Here is a 17,486-nt window from a genome sequence, read left to right as displayed (position 1 = left end):
AGTGATAACTCATATTAACAGCATGTCCCCTTGATACGGTGTGTTGAGAACAGTACTTCACCTCCATGGTCTTCCTTCCACAAACCTATAACCCCAGTCTAAGCATGAGAAAGCCATCAGACAACTCAAATTGAGGAACGTTTTTGGAAAATACCCTAGTAATACTCCCCCAAATCATCAAAAGGCATAAAAAATGTGGACAATCCGAGAAACTGTTGGAGACCAGAGAAATACATGACGATTAGATGTCATGTGGCACCCTAGGTGGGATCCTGGGACAGAAGGCAGATTAGGAGAAAGCTAGTGAAAGTCTAAGTGAAGTGTGCAGTTTAGTTAATAGAATTAACATAACCTCATTTTATTGTGCTTTGCTTTGTTGTGCTTCAAAGATATGGCATTTTTTACAAATTGAAGGTTTGTGGCAACCTTGCAGTAAGCAAGTCTATCAGCACCATTTTTCCAACAACACATGCTCACTTCATGTCTCTGCATCACATTTTGGTAGTTCTTGTAAACTTTCTTCATATTTATTTACTTACTTTTTTTTTTCTTTGAAACAGGATCTCACTCTGTCACCTAGTCTGAATGCAGTAGTGGGATCACAGCTCACTGCAGCCTCAACCTCCCAGGCTCGAGATCTTCCCATCTCAGCCTCCTGAGTAGCTACTCAGGAGTCACCATGTCTGGCTGATTTTCTTTTAGTTTTTTGTAGAGACAAGGTCTTGCTATGTTACCCAGACTGGTCTCAAACTCCTGGACTCAAGCAATCCTCCCACCTTGGCCTCCCAAAGTGCTGGGATTACAGGTCACCATGCCCAGTCAATTCTTGCAATATTTCAAGCATTTTATTGTTATATCTGTTATTGTGATCTCTAATCTGTGATCTTTTGGTTTTTTTGTGACAGAGTCTCACTCTGTCGCCCAGGCTGGAGTACAATGCTGCGATCTCGGCTCACTGCAATCTCTGCCTTCCAGGTTCAAGCGATTCTCCCACCTCAGCCTCCCGAGTAGCTGAGATTACAGGCACCTGCCATCATGCCCAGCTAATTTTTGTATTTTTGTAGAGATGGGGTTCACCATGTTGGCCAGGCTGGTCTTGAACTCCTGACCTCAGGTGATACACCCAACCTCAGCCTCCCAAAGTGCTGGGATTACAGGAGTGAGCCACCGCGTCTGGTCGAATCAGTGATCTTTGATGTCATGTTGTCACCAGCAAGAAGATTATGACTCATTAAAGGCTCAGATGATGTGTTAGCATTTTTTTGCAATACAGTTATAAAATTAAAATATGTACATTTAATACATGCTATTGCACATTTGATAGACCATAGTATAATGTAAACATAACATTTATAAGCATGAGGAAACCAAAAAATTCATGCAACTCACTTTATTGCAATACTGGCTTTATCTCAGTGGTCTGGAACTGACCCACAATATCTCTGGGGTATACCTGTACCAATGTTGATTCCTTAGTTGAAACAAATGTGCCATACTAAAATAAGATGATAAAATAGGGGAAATAGCTGAAGAGTATATAGGAACACTCTATACTAGCTTTGAAACATTTCCATAAATCTACAGCTATTCTAAAATTAAAAGCTTGTTTTAAAAATCTCAGTAGATAGTTTTAACAGCAAATGGGACATATCAAAAGGAAAGATTAGTACCAGGCACAGTAGCTCACACTTATAATCCCAGCACTTTGTGGGGGCCAAGGTGGGAGGATCACTTGAGCCCAGAAGTTCAAGATAACATGGCAAGATCCCATCTCTACAGAAAACTTAAAAATTATCCAGGCATGGTGACATATGCCTGCAGTCCCAGCTACTCAGGAGGCTGAAGTGGTAGGACCTCTTGAGCCCAGGAAGCTGAGGTTGCAGTGAGTGGTGATAGTGCCACCGCACTCTAGCTGGGAAACGGAGTGAGACCCTGTCTCAAAATAAAATAAAGATAAAAATAAAAATAAAAAAGGAAAAGATTAGAAACTAAAGATGAATTAACGAAAATATCTCATTAAGGGTCAGAGAGAAAAAGAATGTAAACTACAAAAGAAAAAAGGCCTAACAAGTATATGGGACACAATGGAAACAAAACACTGAACAGAACTGTAACAAGCGTCCCAGGAGGAAAGGAGAGACAGAACAGAACAAAAATTTTATATATAAACACATAATGGCTAAGAATTTTCCAATACTGATAAAAGACACCAACTCACAGATTTAAGAATCTCTACAAACCTCAGGCGACAAAAAAACAAAGAAAACCTCTCCTCAGCACATCACTCTAAGGCTACTGAAAATCAAAAGATAAAAAGAAAAACTTAAAAGCAGCCGGAAGTTAAAAATTCCATTATTTTCAAAGAAGCAACAATAAGGTTGACTGCTTTCTTCACAACAAAAACAAGAAAAGCTAGAAAATAACAAAATGACACCTTTAAAGTACTATTGCTATCTAAAATTCTACAAGCAGCAAAACATATGCTTCAAAAGCTAAGAAAAATATAGAATATTTTCAGACAAAAAAAAAGAAAAAAGAGAAGGAAAATTGTTGCCAGTAGACCAGCACTTAAAAAAAGTTTTTTTTCAAAAAGGAAACTAAGCACACTCACATAGCCCTTAAAGTTGATATGCACTTATACTTATTGATGTGAAGAGGTTCCTGACATGCTGCTGAGTGTAAACAAAATATAAATAATACCATTTATATGAAATTGTCACAAAAGATTAGCAGTGATTACATATGTACTGTTTAATATGAGATGATTTTTATTTTAGCCATACCATCACATTACTGGAATTTGGGGCAATAAATGTATATCTTGTTTTGCTGTTCCCAAAAGTATTTTTAAACATGTAACACATTCCTGACACAATGTCAAGTGAAAAACACAGATTAAAATGTGTGTGTGTGTGTCTGTGTGTGTGTGTATGGTGGATGATATATATATATATAAATTTATATCCATTGAATAAGTAGTAGAAGAAAAAATACAAAAATATCAACAACGCCTATGTCAGGGTTTTCAAATTATGAGCAATTACTACCTTGTTTACATTTTAGTATGCTTTCCACATATTGTATAATGAGTAAATATTACTTGCTTTTTTTCACCCCTAGATTTGGAGTCTTGCTCTATTGTCCAGACTGAGTCCAGTGGCGCCATCATGGTTCCCTGCAGCCTCAAATTCCTGGGCTTGATCAATCCTCCTACCTCAGTCTCCCAAGCAGCTGAGACTACAGGCACATGCCACCATGTCTGGCTAAGTTTTTTCAATTTTTTTGTGTGTAGAGATGGGGTCTTATTATGTTGCCCAAGCTGGTCTTGAACTCTGACCTCAAGCAACCCTCCTGCCTCAGCCTCCTAAAGTTACCAGTATTATAGGCATGAGCCACCACTCCCAGCTACTTTCAGTTTTCTTAATGTAATTTTTTTCTTTGTTTTCACATTGCTTTATTTTTCTGTTTATCTTTTAATTTTTCAATTTTTATAAAAACCCAAAGTCAACTTAAAAGCCATTATCACAGTAACTACACTAATATCGTTACATAAAACTCCTTAATTTTCAGCACGGAATTGCGACATGGCTTTTGAAAGCCAGCTCTAGCAAAAAATTCCCTAAGCTATGGTTGTAAGGCAAGACAACTACTACAATAACACCTTTTCATTATCAACATAGTTTGTTTTTAAAAACAAAAATATTTGGGCCCAGGCACAGTGGCTCATGCCTGTAATATCCCAACACTTTGAGGGTCCAAGGTAGGAGGAGGATGGCTTGTGGCCAGGAGCCTGAGACTAGCCTCGGCAACACAGGAGACCCCCATCTCTACAAAAATAAAATAAAATCATTAGGCAGGTGTGGTGCCATGCACCTATAGCCCCAGCTTCTGAGGAGGCTGAGGTGGAAGGATCACTGAAGCCCAGGAGATCAAGGCTGCAGTGAGCCACAATGGCACCAGTGCACTCCAGCCTGGGCAGCAAAGCAAGACTCTATCTCTTAAAAAAATAAAAATAAAAAAAATCATCAAAAACTGTTTTTAGCAAAATAGTTTACATGGGAGTTATCCATATAGCTCGATTGTTTTTTTAAATTTTTTTTGAGACAGAGCCTCACTCTGTCACCCAGGCTGCAGCACAGTGGCACGATCTCGGCTCACTGCAACCTCTGCCCCCTGGGTTCAAGCAATTCTCTGCCTCAGCCTCCCAAGTAGCTGGGATTACAGGCGCCCACCACCATGCCTGGCTAATTTTTGGATTTTTAGTACAGACGGGGTTTCACCATCTTGGCCAAGCTGGTCTTGAACTCCTGACTTCGTGATCCACCTGCATCAGCCTCCCAAAATGCTGGGATTACAGGCGTGAGCCACCATGTCCAGCCTAGACAGCCTGATTTTAAAACAGAATATTGTTCTCACTTACTACATTCCTGTACACTAGGTATTTCACAGACACATTATCTTACTTTTCAAAGCACCAATGCAATCTAAGTATACCTGCCTGCATTTTAAAAATATATACAATTTCCTTCCAATTGCTACGAACTTGAAAGTTAAGCATTTGAGAAACAAGACTTGAAAAAGGTAACATTTGCTGACATAAATGGTTTGCAATGACTACATGCCACACATTGTATCGAATATTTCATATTACCTAATTTTTCCTTATAAGAATCCCGTAAATAGTTGTCCTTATCCTCAATTTACATGAGGAAATTAAGGCTCAGCTAATAAATAGCACAGCTGAAATTAAAATCATAAAATGATTCTGGATTCCATGCTCTTTGCCATAGTATCAAGTTGTTATAGAAACTTCCTAATATATATTCTTAATAGATTTTAATATTATTCTGGTGAACATAGTCAATAACAGCAGTTGGTAAATCACATTATTTTCAGTATTTGAAAATTCACAAAAAGAACAAGCCGAAAGAGTGTCTATGGCTTAGCAGAGTCCATTACCACTACTGCAGATATAGCCAAGCATGTGTCATATTGCTATTGACTGAAGGGTACCTTCTAGCAGCATCTGTGAATGCCACGAATAGAAAAAATTATTACTATTGCTATCAAAGAAGAATAATTACTTCATTAATTCAGTTCATATTATACTATCAAAATCTAAAACAAAATTTGAAAACAACACCCCACACACATTTTTCCCACTTACCTAACGACCTGCAGACTGAAATGGTCGCTTCCTCCAAGAGTTTCAACTCAGTACTGGAAAGACAGAAGAATAAAGGTAATTAATGACTATAATACTAAATATGTACATGCTAATCAGTTAAAGAAATATATAAAGATAAGAAAAATAATTTAGAAGAAAAATATGGTACACAGTAGTGAACAATAAGATCAGCAAAAAAAAAAAAAGTTAGGCTTCAATTTTCAATATACTTAGGAAATTTACTGTAATTCTAAATATGAGACTCCTAAAGGGAAGAGCTTGGGGCACCCTGCCTTTCAGGCATTGAGGCAGCAGGGAGACTTAGAAAAATTCAAGAAAGCCACTCCAAAGTAGAGAGCTCACGGCAGGGGCCCTGTGTGCCCAATTCTAAAGGCATTACTAATTATAGTTTAGATATATGCTATTATTTTTAGGAAATACATGGAGTGTCATGATTTCTACAATACTTTCAAAAAGTTCTACAAAAAAAAAGGAAAAGGAAGAAATAAAGCAAGAAAAGAGAGACGATACATATATGTTTTGGTGGTTTATAAATATATAGAAGATACAAAGATACAAACATACAGAAACAGATACAGAGACAGACTCAAACTGACACAGAGAAAAGAGGCACAGATAGACAGAGACAGAAATAAAGCCTAGAAGAAAATATGTTTCTTGAGATTGCATTTGACAACAATTTCTTGGATGTGACACCAAAAAGCACAGGTATCAACAGAAAAAAACAGACATGCTGGACTTTACCAAAATTAAAAACTTCTGTGCATCAAAGGATACTATCTACAGAGTGCAAAGTCAACCCACAGAATGGAAAACAGTACTTGTAAATCACATATCTGATAAGAGATTGATATCCAGAATATACTTTTAAAACTCCTACAACTCAACAACAACAAAAAACAAACAACCCAATTTTAAAATGGACCAATAACTTAAATAGCCATTTTCCAAAGAGAATATAGAAATGGCCAATAAGTACATGAAAACACACATAACATCACTAGTCATTAGCGAAACACTAAAACCAGAGTGAGATACTACTCCACACCCATTGGGATGGCTTTTATTTAAAAAAAAAGAAGAGGCCAGGCAAGGTGGGCTCACACCTGTAATCCCAGCACTTTGGGAGGCTGAGGAGGGCGGATAACTTGAGGTCAGGAGTTCAAGACCAGCCTGGCCAATATGGTGAAACCCATCTCTACTAAAAATACAAAAATTAGCCGGGCATGGTGGTACATGCCTGTGATCCCAGCTACTTGGGAGGCTGCGGCAGGAGAATCGCTTGAACCCAGGAGGCGGAGGTTGCAGTGAGTCAAGATCGTCCCACTGCACTCCAACCTGGGAGACAGAGTCAGACTCCATCTCAAAAAAAAAAAGAAGAAGAAGAGGAAGAAGGAGGAGGAGGAGGAGGAGGGAAGGAGGGAAGGAGGGAAGGAAGGAGGGAAGGAAGGAAGGAAAGAAGGAAGGAAGGAAAAAAGTCAGAAAGTAACAAGTGTTAGCAAGGATGCAGAGAAATTAGGACCCTTGTGCACTGATGGTATGTAAATGATGCAGCCACTATGGCAAAAATATGGCAGTTCCTCAAAAAATTAAACATAAAATTACCATATGACCCAGCAGTTCTACTTTCAGGTAGATACTCAAAAGAAGTGAAAGCAGGGTCTTGAAGAGATAGTTGTACACTCGTGTCCATGGCAGCTTCATTAACAGTAGCCAAGAGGTAGAAGTAACCCACATGTGTACCAACAGATAGATGGATAAATGAAATGTACATACACACAATGGAATATTATTTAGTCTTAAGAAATAGGGAATTTTGCCAGGCGCAGTGGCTCATGCCTGTAATCCCAGCACTTTGGGAGGCCGAGACGGGCAGATCACCTGAAGTTGGGGGTTCAAGACCAGCCTGACTAACGTGGAGAAACCCCATCTCTACTAAAAATACAAAATCAGCTGGGCATGGTGGCGCATGCCTGCAATTTCAGCTACTCTGGAGGCTGAAGCAGGAGAATCACTTGAATGCAGGAGGCAGAGACTGCAGTGAGCTGAGATGGCACCATTGCACTCCAGCCTAAGCAACAAGAGAGAAACTCCATCTCAAAAGAAAATAATAATAAAAATAAATAAATAAAAATAAAATAGGGAATTTCAATATATGCTACAACATGAATGAACCTTGAAGACATTATGCTAAGCGAAATAAGCCAGCCACAAAAAGATAAATATTGTATGATTCCTCTTATATGAGGCTCCTAGAGGAGTTAAACTCAAAGAGAAAAAGTAAAAAGGTGGTTGCCAGGGGCTGGGGATGGGAGAATAGGGAACTAGTGTTTAGTCAGTATAGAGTTTCAGTTTGCCAAGATTAAAAAGTTTTAGAGATGGATGGTGTTAATGGTTGCACAATAATGTGAATATACTTAATACCACAGAACTATATACTTTAAAATGGTTAAAATGATTATTTTACATTGTGTATATTTCACAATTTTTTTAAGTGCATTTCAACTCCAGTTCAACTACTTACTAGACAGTTGACCTTGGGCTGGTTTGTTAAATCTTTATGTTTTAATTTCCTCATATATAAAACAGAAATAGTAACAGTACCTTCATAAGGTTATTATGACTAAATTAATTATATGATATCGATAACGCACTTAGAACAGTGCCTGGCACAAAGTAAATCCTCAATAAATGATAGATTCTGTTTCATTTGTCTGTGTTTTGTTTTTTTTTTATACCAGTACCATGCTGTTTTGGTTACTATTGCTTTGTAGTATATTTTGAAATCAGGTAATGTAATGTCTCCAGATTTGCTCTTTTTGCTCAAGATTGCTTTGGCTATTCTGGGTCTTCTGTGTTGCCATAGAAATTTTAGAATTTTTTTTCTATTTCTGTGAAAAATATCACTGGTATTTTGATAGGGATTGCATTGAATCTGTAGATCACTTTAGATAGCATAGACATTTTAACAATATTTATTCTTCCGATACATAACAAGGGATATTCTGTGCATTTATTTATGTCTTCTTCAATTTTTTTCATCAATATCTTATAGTTTTCATTGCAGAGATCTTTGCCTCCTCAGTTAAATTTATTGCTAGGTTTTTTTAATAGCTACTGTAAATGTATTACCTTATTTCTTTTCCAGATAGTTCAACAGAATAAAGAACCCAGAAATAAATCCACACGTGATTTTTGACAAAAGCACAAAGAACACACATTGGGGAAAGAACAATCTCCTCAATAAATGGTACTGCGTAAACTGAATATTCACATGCAGAAAAATGAAACTAGACCCCTATCTCTAACCACTTACAAGAATCAACTTAAAATACAGACTTAAATGTACTACCTGAAACTACGAAACTACTAGAAGACACTTAAGTAAATGCTTCAGCACATTGGTCTGGGCAAGGACTTGTTGGATAAGACCTCAAAAGCATAGAGAACAAAAGCAAAAATAGACAAATAGGATTATATCAAACTAAAAAGCTTCTGCACAGCAAAGGAAAGAACAAAGTGAAGAGACAATCCACAGAAAAGGAGAAAATATTCACGAACTATGCATCTGACAAGGGACTCATCCAGGATACATAAGGAACTCAACAGCAAAAAAAAAAAAAAAATCCAATTTAAAAATGAACAAAAGACCTAAATAGACACCTCTCAAAGGAAGACATACAAGGCCAGGTGCAGTGGCTGATGCCTATAATCCCAGCACTTTGGAAGGCTGAGGCAGGAGGATCACCTGAGGTCGGGAGTTCGAGACCAGCCTGACCAACATGGAGAAACCCCATCTCTACTAAAAATACAAAATTAGCCAGGTGTGGTGGTGCATGCCTGTAATCCCAGCTACTTGGGAGGCTGAGGCAGGAGAATCGCTTGAACCTGGGAGGCAGAGGTTGCAGTGAGCCAAGATCGTGCCATTACACTCCAGCCTGGGCAACAAGAGCAAAACTCCATCTCAAAAAAAAAAAAAAAAAAAAAAAAAAGACATACAAATGGCAACAGGTATATGAAAAATATACCTCACCACTAACCACCAGGGAAAAGCAAATCAAAACCACAATGAGATATCACATCACCCAGTTAGAATGGCTATTATTAAAAAGACAAAAAATTACAAATGTTGGCAAGGATGCAGAGAAAGGGAAACTCTTATACAATGTTAGTAGGTGCTATAATTTGGATGTTTGATCCCTACAAACCTCATATTGAAATCTGATCCCCAATGTTAGAGGTGGGGCCTAATGGGAGGTGTCTGGGTCATGGGGGCAGATCCCTTATGAACAGACTGATACCCTCCCTCAGAAATGAGTAACTTCTCACTCTAATAGTTCCCATTAGTACTGGTTGTGAAAAAGAGCCTGGCACCTCCCCGCCCCATTGCTCCCTTTCTCATCATATGTTCTCTGTACACACCAGCTCCCCTTCACCTTCTGCCATGAGTGGAAGCAGCCTGAGGCCCTCATCAGATGCAGATGCTGGTACCAGCCTGCAGAAGTGTGAGCCAAATAAACCTCTTTTCTTCATAAATTACCCAGCCTCAGGTATTTCTTTATAGCAACACAAAACAGACCAAGACACTAGGAAAGTAAATTAGTACAGCCATTAAGGACAACAGTAGGGAGGTTTTTCAACAAATTAAAAATAGAACTACCATATAATCCAATAATCCAACTATTGGGTATAAACATTGAGCATCCCTCACGCAAAATGCTTGGGACCAGGAGCATTTCTGATTTCAGATTTTTTTTTCCAATTTTGAAATATTTGCATTATAGCTGAGCATCCCTAATCCAAAAATCCAAAATTCAAAATAGTACAATGAGCATTATCCTCTAAGCATCACGTCAGTGCTCAAAAAGTTTTGGATTTTAGAGCATTCTGGATTTCAGATTTTTGGATTAGGGATACTCAACCTCTATATCCAAAGAAAACAAAATCAGTATGTCAAAGAGATATCTACACTCCCATGTTTACTGCAGCACTATTCACAATGGCCAAGATATGAATCAACCTAAGTATCCACCAATGGATGAATTTTTTTTAATGAGGTACATATACACAATGGAATACTATTCAGGTATAAAAATAAATGAAATCCTGTCATTTGCGGCACCTGGATGAACCCACAAGACATTAAGTGAAATAAGTCAAGCACAAAAGACAAATAACACATGATCTCACTCATCTGTGAAAACTTAAAAAGTTGCTCCCGCAGAGGTAAACAGTAGAATAGTGGTACTGAAGGCTGGGTAGGACAGGCAGGGAGAGGGAGAGAGGTCAACAGGTACAAAGTTACATTAGATAAGAGGGATAAGTTCTGGTGTTCTATTATACAGTAAGGTGACTAGAGTTAACAATAAGGTACTTTACATTTCAAAATGGCTAAAATAATTTTGAATGTTCTCACCACAAAGAAATAACAAGTATTTGAGGTGATGGATATGCTAATTGCCCTGATTTAATCATTACACAATGTATAATGCATCAAAACATCATATGGTACCCCATAAATATGTACAATTATGTGTCAACAAAATGAAACTTTTTAAAAACGATAACTATTATTGATTCCAAAATGTAGTAATTTCCCCATAGACAATAAATTAAAATAATGCTTCACATTTGTTTAACCCTTTAAATATCTTTCAAAACATTTTCAAATATATTGGTGCAATTAAATTCCATGAAAATCTCTTCTATGGGACAGGACCATTATAAACCTTATTTCTATAGATCAGCAAACTGAGGCATCCAAGGAGTTTCAAGTAAAATTCCAAGAATCAGAAGTCTGAGAAGAACAAGAACTGGCTTTAGAGCCTGGTGAAATTATGTTTTCTTTTTTACCAATACACACGGTGCAGTAAATCCTCCAAATGGGCAACTCTTTTGTGGCAGCTTTAAAACCTGTACCCCTCCAGGGTTCTTTTCTGTTGCTGGTGAATTGCACTTTTTAAAAGAGTGACTCATATCATCAAGGTTTTTGACAAGAAAATTTTAGAAAAACTGTGGAAGAAAACTGATTGCTCTTAGTTCCAGCCATGTGTAATTGCTGACCACCTGAAATGGTCCAAACTGAGATTTGCTAAAGCATAAAATACATACCAGATTTCAAAGATTTTTAAAAGAATGTAAAACATTTCATTAATTTTATATTCATATAACGATTATATCTGGGAAACTGGGGTTAAATAAAATACATTAAAATTAAATTCACCTTTTTCATTTTACTTTTTCAATGTGGCTACTAGAAAACCTTAAATTACAAATGTGGCTTATCTTGTATTTCTGCTGGACGGAACTGCTAGAACCTCCCAGCAATTAAAGACAGTGTCATGAATAAAAAATATCATATATACATACAAAGCTAAGACTTACTAACTATAGTGAATATCCCGTTACCTTAAGAGTCTCAAATTATATGCATATTTTAAAAGATATCGTCTTTTTAAAGTGAAATTTTTTAAGTTTCATCTAAGATTGACTTTTTTTAACAAGATAACCTAGAAGTGATCCTATGATACAGTTTAAGGGTAGTAGTTTATGGAGACTCACCATATTAGATATTTATAAAGTGTTTGCCAGCCTTACAATGTCTCTCTGCTGTCTCTCTGCTCTCTCTCTGTCTGCTGCCTCCCTACCCTTTTTTCTATCTTCCCACCTACTTTTCAGGGGTGAGCAGAGGCAGACACATATGTGCAGCATGTCTCCGCTCCTGGCCACAGCTGACTAGTCCAGGGATAGACATCTAACCCAAGCCTAGCCCAAGTCTTAGAGAATTTAGAATTGAGATGGAAAGACAGGTTTTCCATTCGGCTGGAACTTGGCTGTATAGTTTAGGGCTGTGGGAGGCCATCCTCTACCGACAGAGTGGCAGAGAAAGCCAGTTAGTAAGAAAGATGAGTAAAAGCTTTGCAGAAAGAAAGACATAAACAGAAAGGACTCTCAGGATTGCTGCTGGCTTTCCAATTCCTGGGACCAGTTCTTCCAGAAGCCTGAGTATGTTCCTGATCTTGGATTCTATGAGACACTCCAGTCTCTTCATCACATCTTCTCCTTTTTCTGGCATATATTAAGTAAAATTGATTTTTGTTGACAACCAGAAGACTTCTAATTAATAAATCACTGTGGTCAGATTTAATGATACACATTAGTAGTTGGCAAGAAGTGGGAACTATGAATTACTCGGTTTATGGTTACTCAGACAAAAAGTAAAAGAGGTATAAAATGCAAAGGATTGTAAAAAGCTTTATGAAATTAATAACTAGACCACATGCATAAAATCTATTTCACTTTCTTCAGTCAATGGCACTCTCTTTTAAAGCTGATTGGAACCAAGAGTTTCAATTATACACATATGGCTATAATCTTCGAAGCTGCTAAATTTGTTCATTCAGCAAATAGTGCTTGGGTGCCTAGGACATGCTAGGCTTCGTGAAAGATGCTGCCTCTGCCTCCAGGCTACATGGAGGAATGAAGAAAGAGACAGACTGTTCAGTGCAGGGGAAGTATGAATTATGAAACCAGCCCTGTGTGTGAGCTCACAGGATGTGCACTCAACATACCATAGGAGGAATCAAAGAGGCCATCCTGGAGGAAGTAACAATTCTTCCTGAAGGGCCAAGAGACATCAGGCAGGCAGAACAAAGAGAATAGTGTATGCAGAGGCATGGCAGTCACAGAGAGCCTGGCATGCCCTGGGAAGGGGTGGTTAATCAACACAGGGGAATGGCAAACTACAAAGCTGGAAAAGTATTCTAGATGGCTGGAATACCAAGTTCAGTCTCTCCATTTTTGTTTTGGGTATAAACAAAAACCAAAACAGGGCTCTGGTTTATTTTTACAACAGTATGAGCCTGAAAAGGAGATTAATTCCAACATATATTAGTGAGGTTGGTTTGGACATCACTTCTTCCAAGAAGCCTTCTTTGATCAGGTCTCACCTAAGACAAGGTAAAAAGTCCATTCTCCACCCCAACACCCAACAGCTCTCAATCATAAAACTGAGCACGTGGCAGTAAGATTGCCCAGTTGCTTGTCTATGACCCCCACTAGATTGTGGGCTCCTTGTTCATCACAGTATTCCAGCCTGGTACAGAGCAGGCAGTTAGGCACTGTCAGACACCACTCAGACCTTCATTACCAGAAGACAGAATTATTTCCCCTGGCTCCTTAGGAAACACCTCCCAGTCTCCAGCCCTCAAGGCAAGGTCTGCCACTCAAGTTTAAATTTCTGTTAAAATATTTTTTAAAAGACATTTCTTTTTCTCTTTTTTTTTTTTTTTTTTTTTTTTGCAACAGTCTTCCTTTGTCACCCAGGCTGGAGTGCAGTGAGTGATCTCGGCTCACTGCAACCTCTGCCTCCCAGGCTCAAGCAATCCTCCTGCCTCAGCCTCCCAAGTAGCTGGGATTACAGGCACTTGCCACCACGCCTGGCTAATTTTTGAATTTTTAGTAGAGATGAGGTTTCACCATGTTGGCCAGACTGGTCTTGAACTCCTGACTTCAGGTGATCCGCCCACCCTGGCCTCCCAAAGTGCTGAGATTACAGGTGTGAGCCATGGCACCCAGACTAAAAGACATTTCTTTCTTTCCAAATATAAAAGAGCATACCCTTTTGAAGCAGTCTGATTTGTCAGAATTATCTTGAAAGCTCCCCACTGTGGTGAGCCAGCCAGCACCTGCCATTCTGTGACTATGTCCCCCAGGCCTGGATCCCCCAACACACGGCCACAATCTGAAACAGCACCACTGCCACTGCCTCATTCAACAATCAACACTTTAGAGCAGAAGCATCTTCAGAGCCCACATTATAAGCTCCAAGAGAACAGGACAATCTCATTCACTTATACATCCCCCACTGTGCCTGATACAGTGGCTCAGCCAGAAAAAAACCACTTGGTAATTATTTATTAACTAAAGGAGTCATAGAGCTCTGTTTGTTGCAGGATGCCTGCAATTTCTGCACTCTGAAGTGTTAATTATTTCTACAAAATAAATCAGCCAGGCACACCCCTGCCAAAAGCAACACACTAATTGTTATAATAGAATTCCTTTCCTCTCACCCTTCCATCCCTCAATTTTCTAAACTTCTTGGAACATTTTAAGAATAATCTGCTTTCCCATTTGCTTGATTTAGAGCTATAACGAGGTGGTAAGGAACTGGGGTGGTTGGTAACTGTTGCTGCCTGTTACAGGCATCTATGCACAATACTGTTTTAGTTAAACAAATGAGCTCAGATATTCTGGCAGCAGGCAACTAGCAAATCATCATTTGCAGTAAATAAAAGTAAAATGGTACTGTAAAAATATGCCAGTGTCTCCAAGAATATTACAATTAGAAACCAAATGTTGTTTCTGAAGGCAGATTTGGGCAGTAAAAACAAGTAAAAGGGGGCAAAAAGGCAGTGTCAAATATTCATACTAATTCAGACTAAATAAGTATCACACAGTATACTTCAAGTTTAATGCATACATAAATTCCATACCTCCAGGTCAATTTGAAAACTGTCAATAGTGGGAAATTAGGGATACTTAAAACTAGTAATCTCTTAGTTAAAGTAGCTAAGCAATCTAAACTCTCAACAACCATACTGATCCAATGACCAGGTGTGACTCTCCCTGAAGCAATCCATATATTAGAAGCCTTCTTCTCAGAGGATGGCCACACTATCCACTTTAGCAGCAACATAAACAGATGGGAGTCATAAAACTGGAATCTCAGTTTGACTTTGTTTTTTACTGATACATAATAATTGTAAATATTTGTGGGATACATGTGGTATTTTGATACATGTATACAGTGTGTAAGATCAAATCAGGGTAATTGGGACACCCTCATCTCAAACATCTGTCATTTCTTTGTGTCAGTTTTGCTGGTGACATCACAATGAACAATTACTAGGGGATTGGAGAACTATGCCCAAGAATCAATCAATCAACCTTTCTCTCTCTCTGTCTCTCTCTCTCTCTCTCTCTCTGTCTCACACACACACACACACACACAAAATCTGAAACATGGTTAGGAACCTTCATCGGGCTACCCGGAAGATAATTCAGTAAGGAAGTGGTTATGAAAATTTTCACAACTAGGCTGGGTGAGGTGGCTCATGCCTGTAATACCAGCATTTTGGGAGGCTGAAGCGGGTGGATCACCTGAGATCAGGAGCTCAAGACCAGCCTGGCCAACGTGGCAAAACCCCATCTCTACTAAAAATACAAAAATTAGCTGAGTGTGGTGATGCGCGCCTGTAATCCCAGCTACTTGGGAGACTGAGGCAGGAGAATCACTTGAACCCAGAAGGTGGAGGTTGCAGTGAGCCGAGATCACACCATTGCACTCCAGCCTGGGCAACAAGAGTGAAACTCCATCTCAAAAAAAGAAAAAAGAAAATGTTCACCACTATAGGTGAAGCTCTTAAACATTACCATTGCCACTTCTGGGCCATATTCTGTTTGCTTCCTTCGATTTCATGAAGAGAATCTCCCTAGGGAGACAGCTGTCATCAACCTCAACCTCACACCCTCTACATGAAGTGTAGGTTGCAGAGAAGACTGGTAAGGTAAATCAGAGCAAAAGAATGAAGTATCCTTATGTCATGCTAAGGAGTTTGGATTCCATCCTACATCTAATGGGGAGTCATTAAGCACAAAATAAAAAACAAACATTAACAAAACTCTTAGAGCAGCAGCAAGATGGCCAGGGTATATAATGGTTAAATATCTGACCCTGGCTACAACCATCCTGAGATTTTTAGGGGGGAAGAAAAAGATGAGAATGACAGCAATAATCAGGTCTCCACTAGTGTATATGATAAAGTCTAACCATGTGCTCACAACAATCCCTATATAATGAACCACTGCTGCCAAGTGTCCGGCTAGCAGATTTGGATGAACCACTAACTGTTACTAAATCACAACACAATCAAGTACATAATCTTTAAAAAATTCTTGTTTAATTTCACTACAATTATAGACCAAATTAAAATACTAGGAAGGAATTCCAACAGCAAGAATATGGAACATCTCTGCACCCACTGGATTCATAGGCGGATCATGTTTAAAACATATACACCAAGTGTACTCTACCTCTCAGTTTAACCACTGCCATCAATTAGCAAAACTCCTGCACACTGCTCACATAGATTTCCAATCTTGTACTTGTTACTGAAAAGCAGATATGCCCCTGGTATAATAGAAAGAGATCGATTTTTGAAGCTGCATATTTAAGTTCCAGCTTCTTCATTAACTACTGGTATGACCTAGCCAAATTACTTAATTTGAGAATCTCAGTTCTCATCTGCAAAATGGAGGTAAAAATGCCACCAACTCATAGGACAGATATGAAGATGATATGGCAATGTGTGGAAAGTGCACAGCACACAGCTCAATAAATATGAGTTCCCTAACTCCCCAAAAACAACAACAAAACCCACAAGTATTAAACTGTCAAATATTTATTTATTTATCCCTTAATATACACTTAAATTACTAATTTATCAGCCTTCCCTTATCTTCCCCTGCATTGAGCAGGAGGGGAGTATAAAACATCATTTAGTAATTTTGAAGCTGTTATACGTTTTGAAATAGTACCAAAGCAGTTCTATTAAACAACTGTAGGTGATCTGCTTTGATTTTATTTACATTAATGTTTCATTACAATAGAAGTATAAACCTAGTAGATGACAAAGAAAATCAACATCCTTGTTCACACCTAGGACATCTCTCGATATTAAGCAACTTACATTTGTATGATGTTTTATAGTTTACAAGGTGGTTTTGAATATTTTATTTAATACAGCCATCTTGTGAAAAAGGAATAGCAGATAGTATTTCTATTATACATGAGATATTCACACTGATAAAGAAAATACTAAGTGGCAGAACAAAGACTTAAGTCTAGGTTTTTTTTTTTTAATTTCAACTTTTATTTTGGATTCAGGGGGTACATGTGCAGGTTTGTTACATGGGTATATTGCATGATGCTGAGATTTGGGATATGAATGATTCCATTACTCAGGTGCTGAGCAAAGTACCCAACAGTTTTTTAACCCTTGTCCCCCTCCTTCTTCCCCCCATAGTAGTCCCCAGTGTCTATTATTGTCATCTTTATATACATAAGTAATCAATGTTTAGTTTCCACTTGTATGTAAGAACATGCAGTATTTGGTTTTCTGTTCCTATGTTAATTTCCTTAAGATAACGGCCTCTAGCTGCATCCATGTTGCTTGCAAAGGATATGAATTCATTCTTTTTATGGTTGCATAATAGTCTATGGCATATATATAGCACA

The 17,486-nt window shown here is 38.3% G+C and overlaps 1 protein-coding gene across 5 annotated transcripts in view; it reads right to left on the bottom strand.

Annotated features, from left to right (window-relative positions):
• DYM (dymeclin) overlaps positions 1-17,486 on the bottom strand; it is a 401,308-nt gene that overhangs the window by 337,979 nt on the left and 45,843 nt on the right. For all 5 annotated transcript variants that reach the window (XM_030810464.1, XM_030810466.1, XM_030810462.1 and 2 more), the window contains exon 3: positions 5,168-5,220. In XM_030810464.1, the coding sequence (XP_030666324.1) occupies positions 5,168-5,220 (53 nt within the window). The remainder of the gene's footprint in view (positions 1-5,167; positions 5,221-17,486) is intronic.

Source organism: Nomascus leucogenys, chromosome 4 (genome assembly GCF_006542625.1).
Source record: "Nomascus leucogenys isolate Asia chromosome 4, Asia_NLE_v1, whole genome shotgun sequence".
In the NCBI taxonomy this organism is placed as follows: domain Eukaryota; kingdom Metazoa; phylum Chordata; class Mammalia; order Primates; family Hylobatidae; genus Nomascus; species Nomascus leucogenys.
The sequence above is the reverse complement of the archived record's forward strand: the minus strand, read 5'-3'. Positions and strand labels throughout refer to the sequence as shown.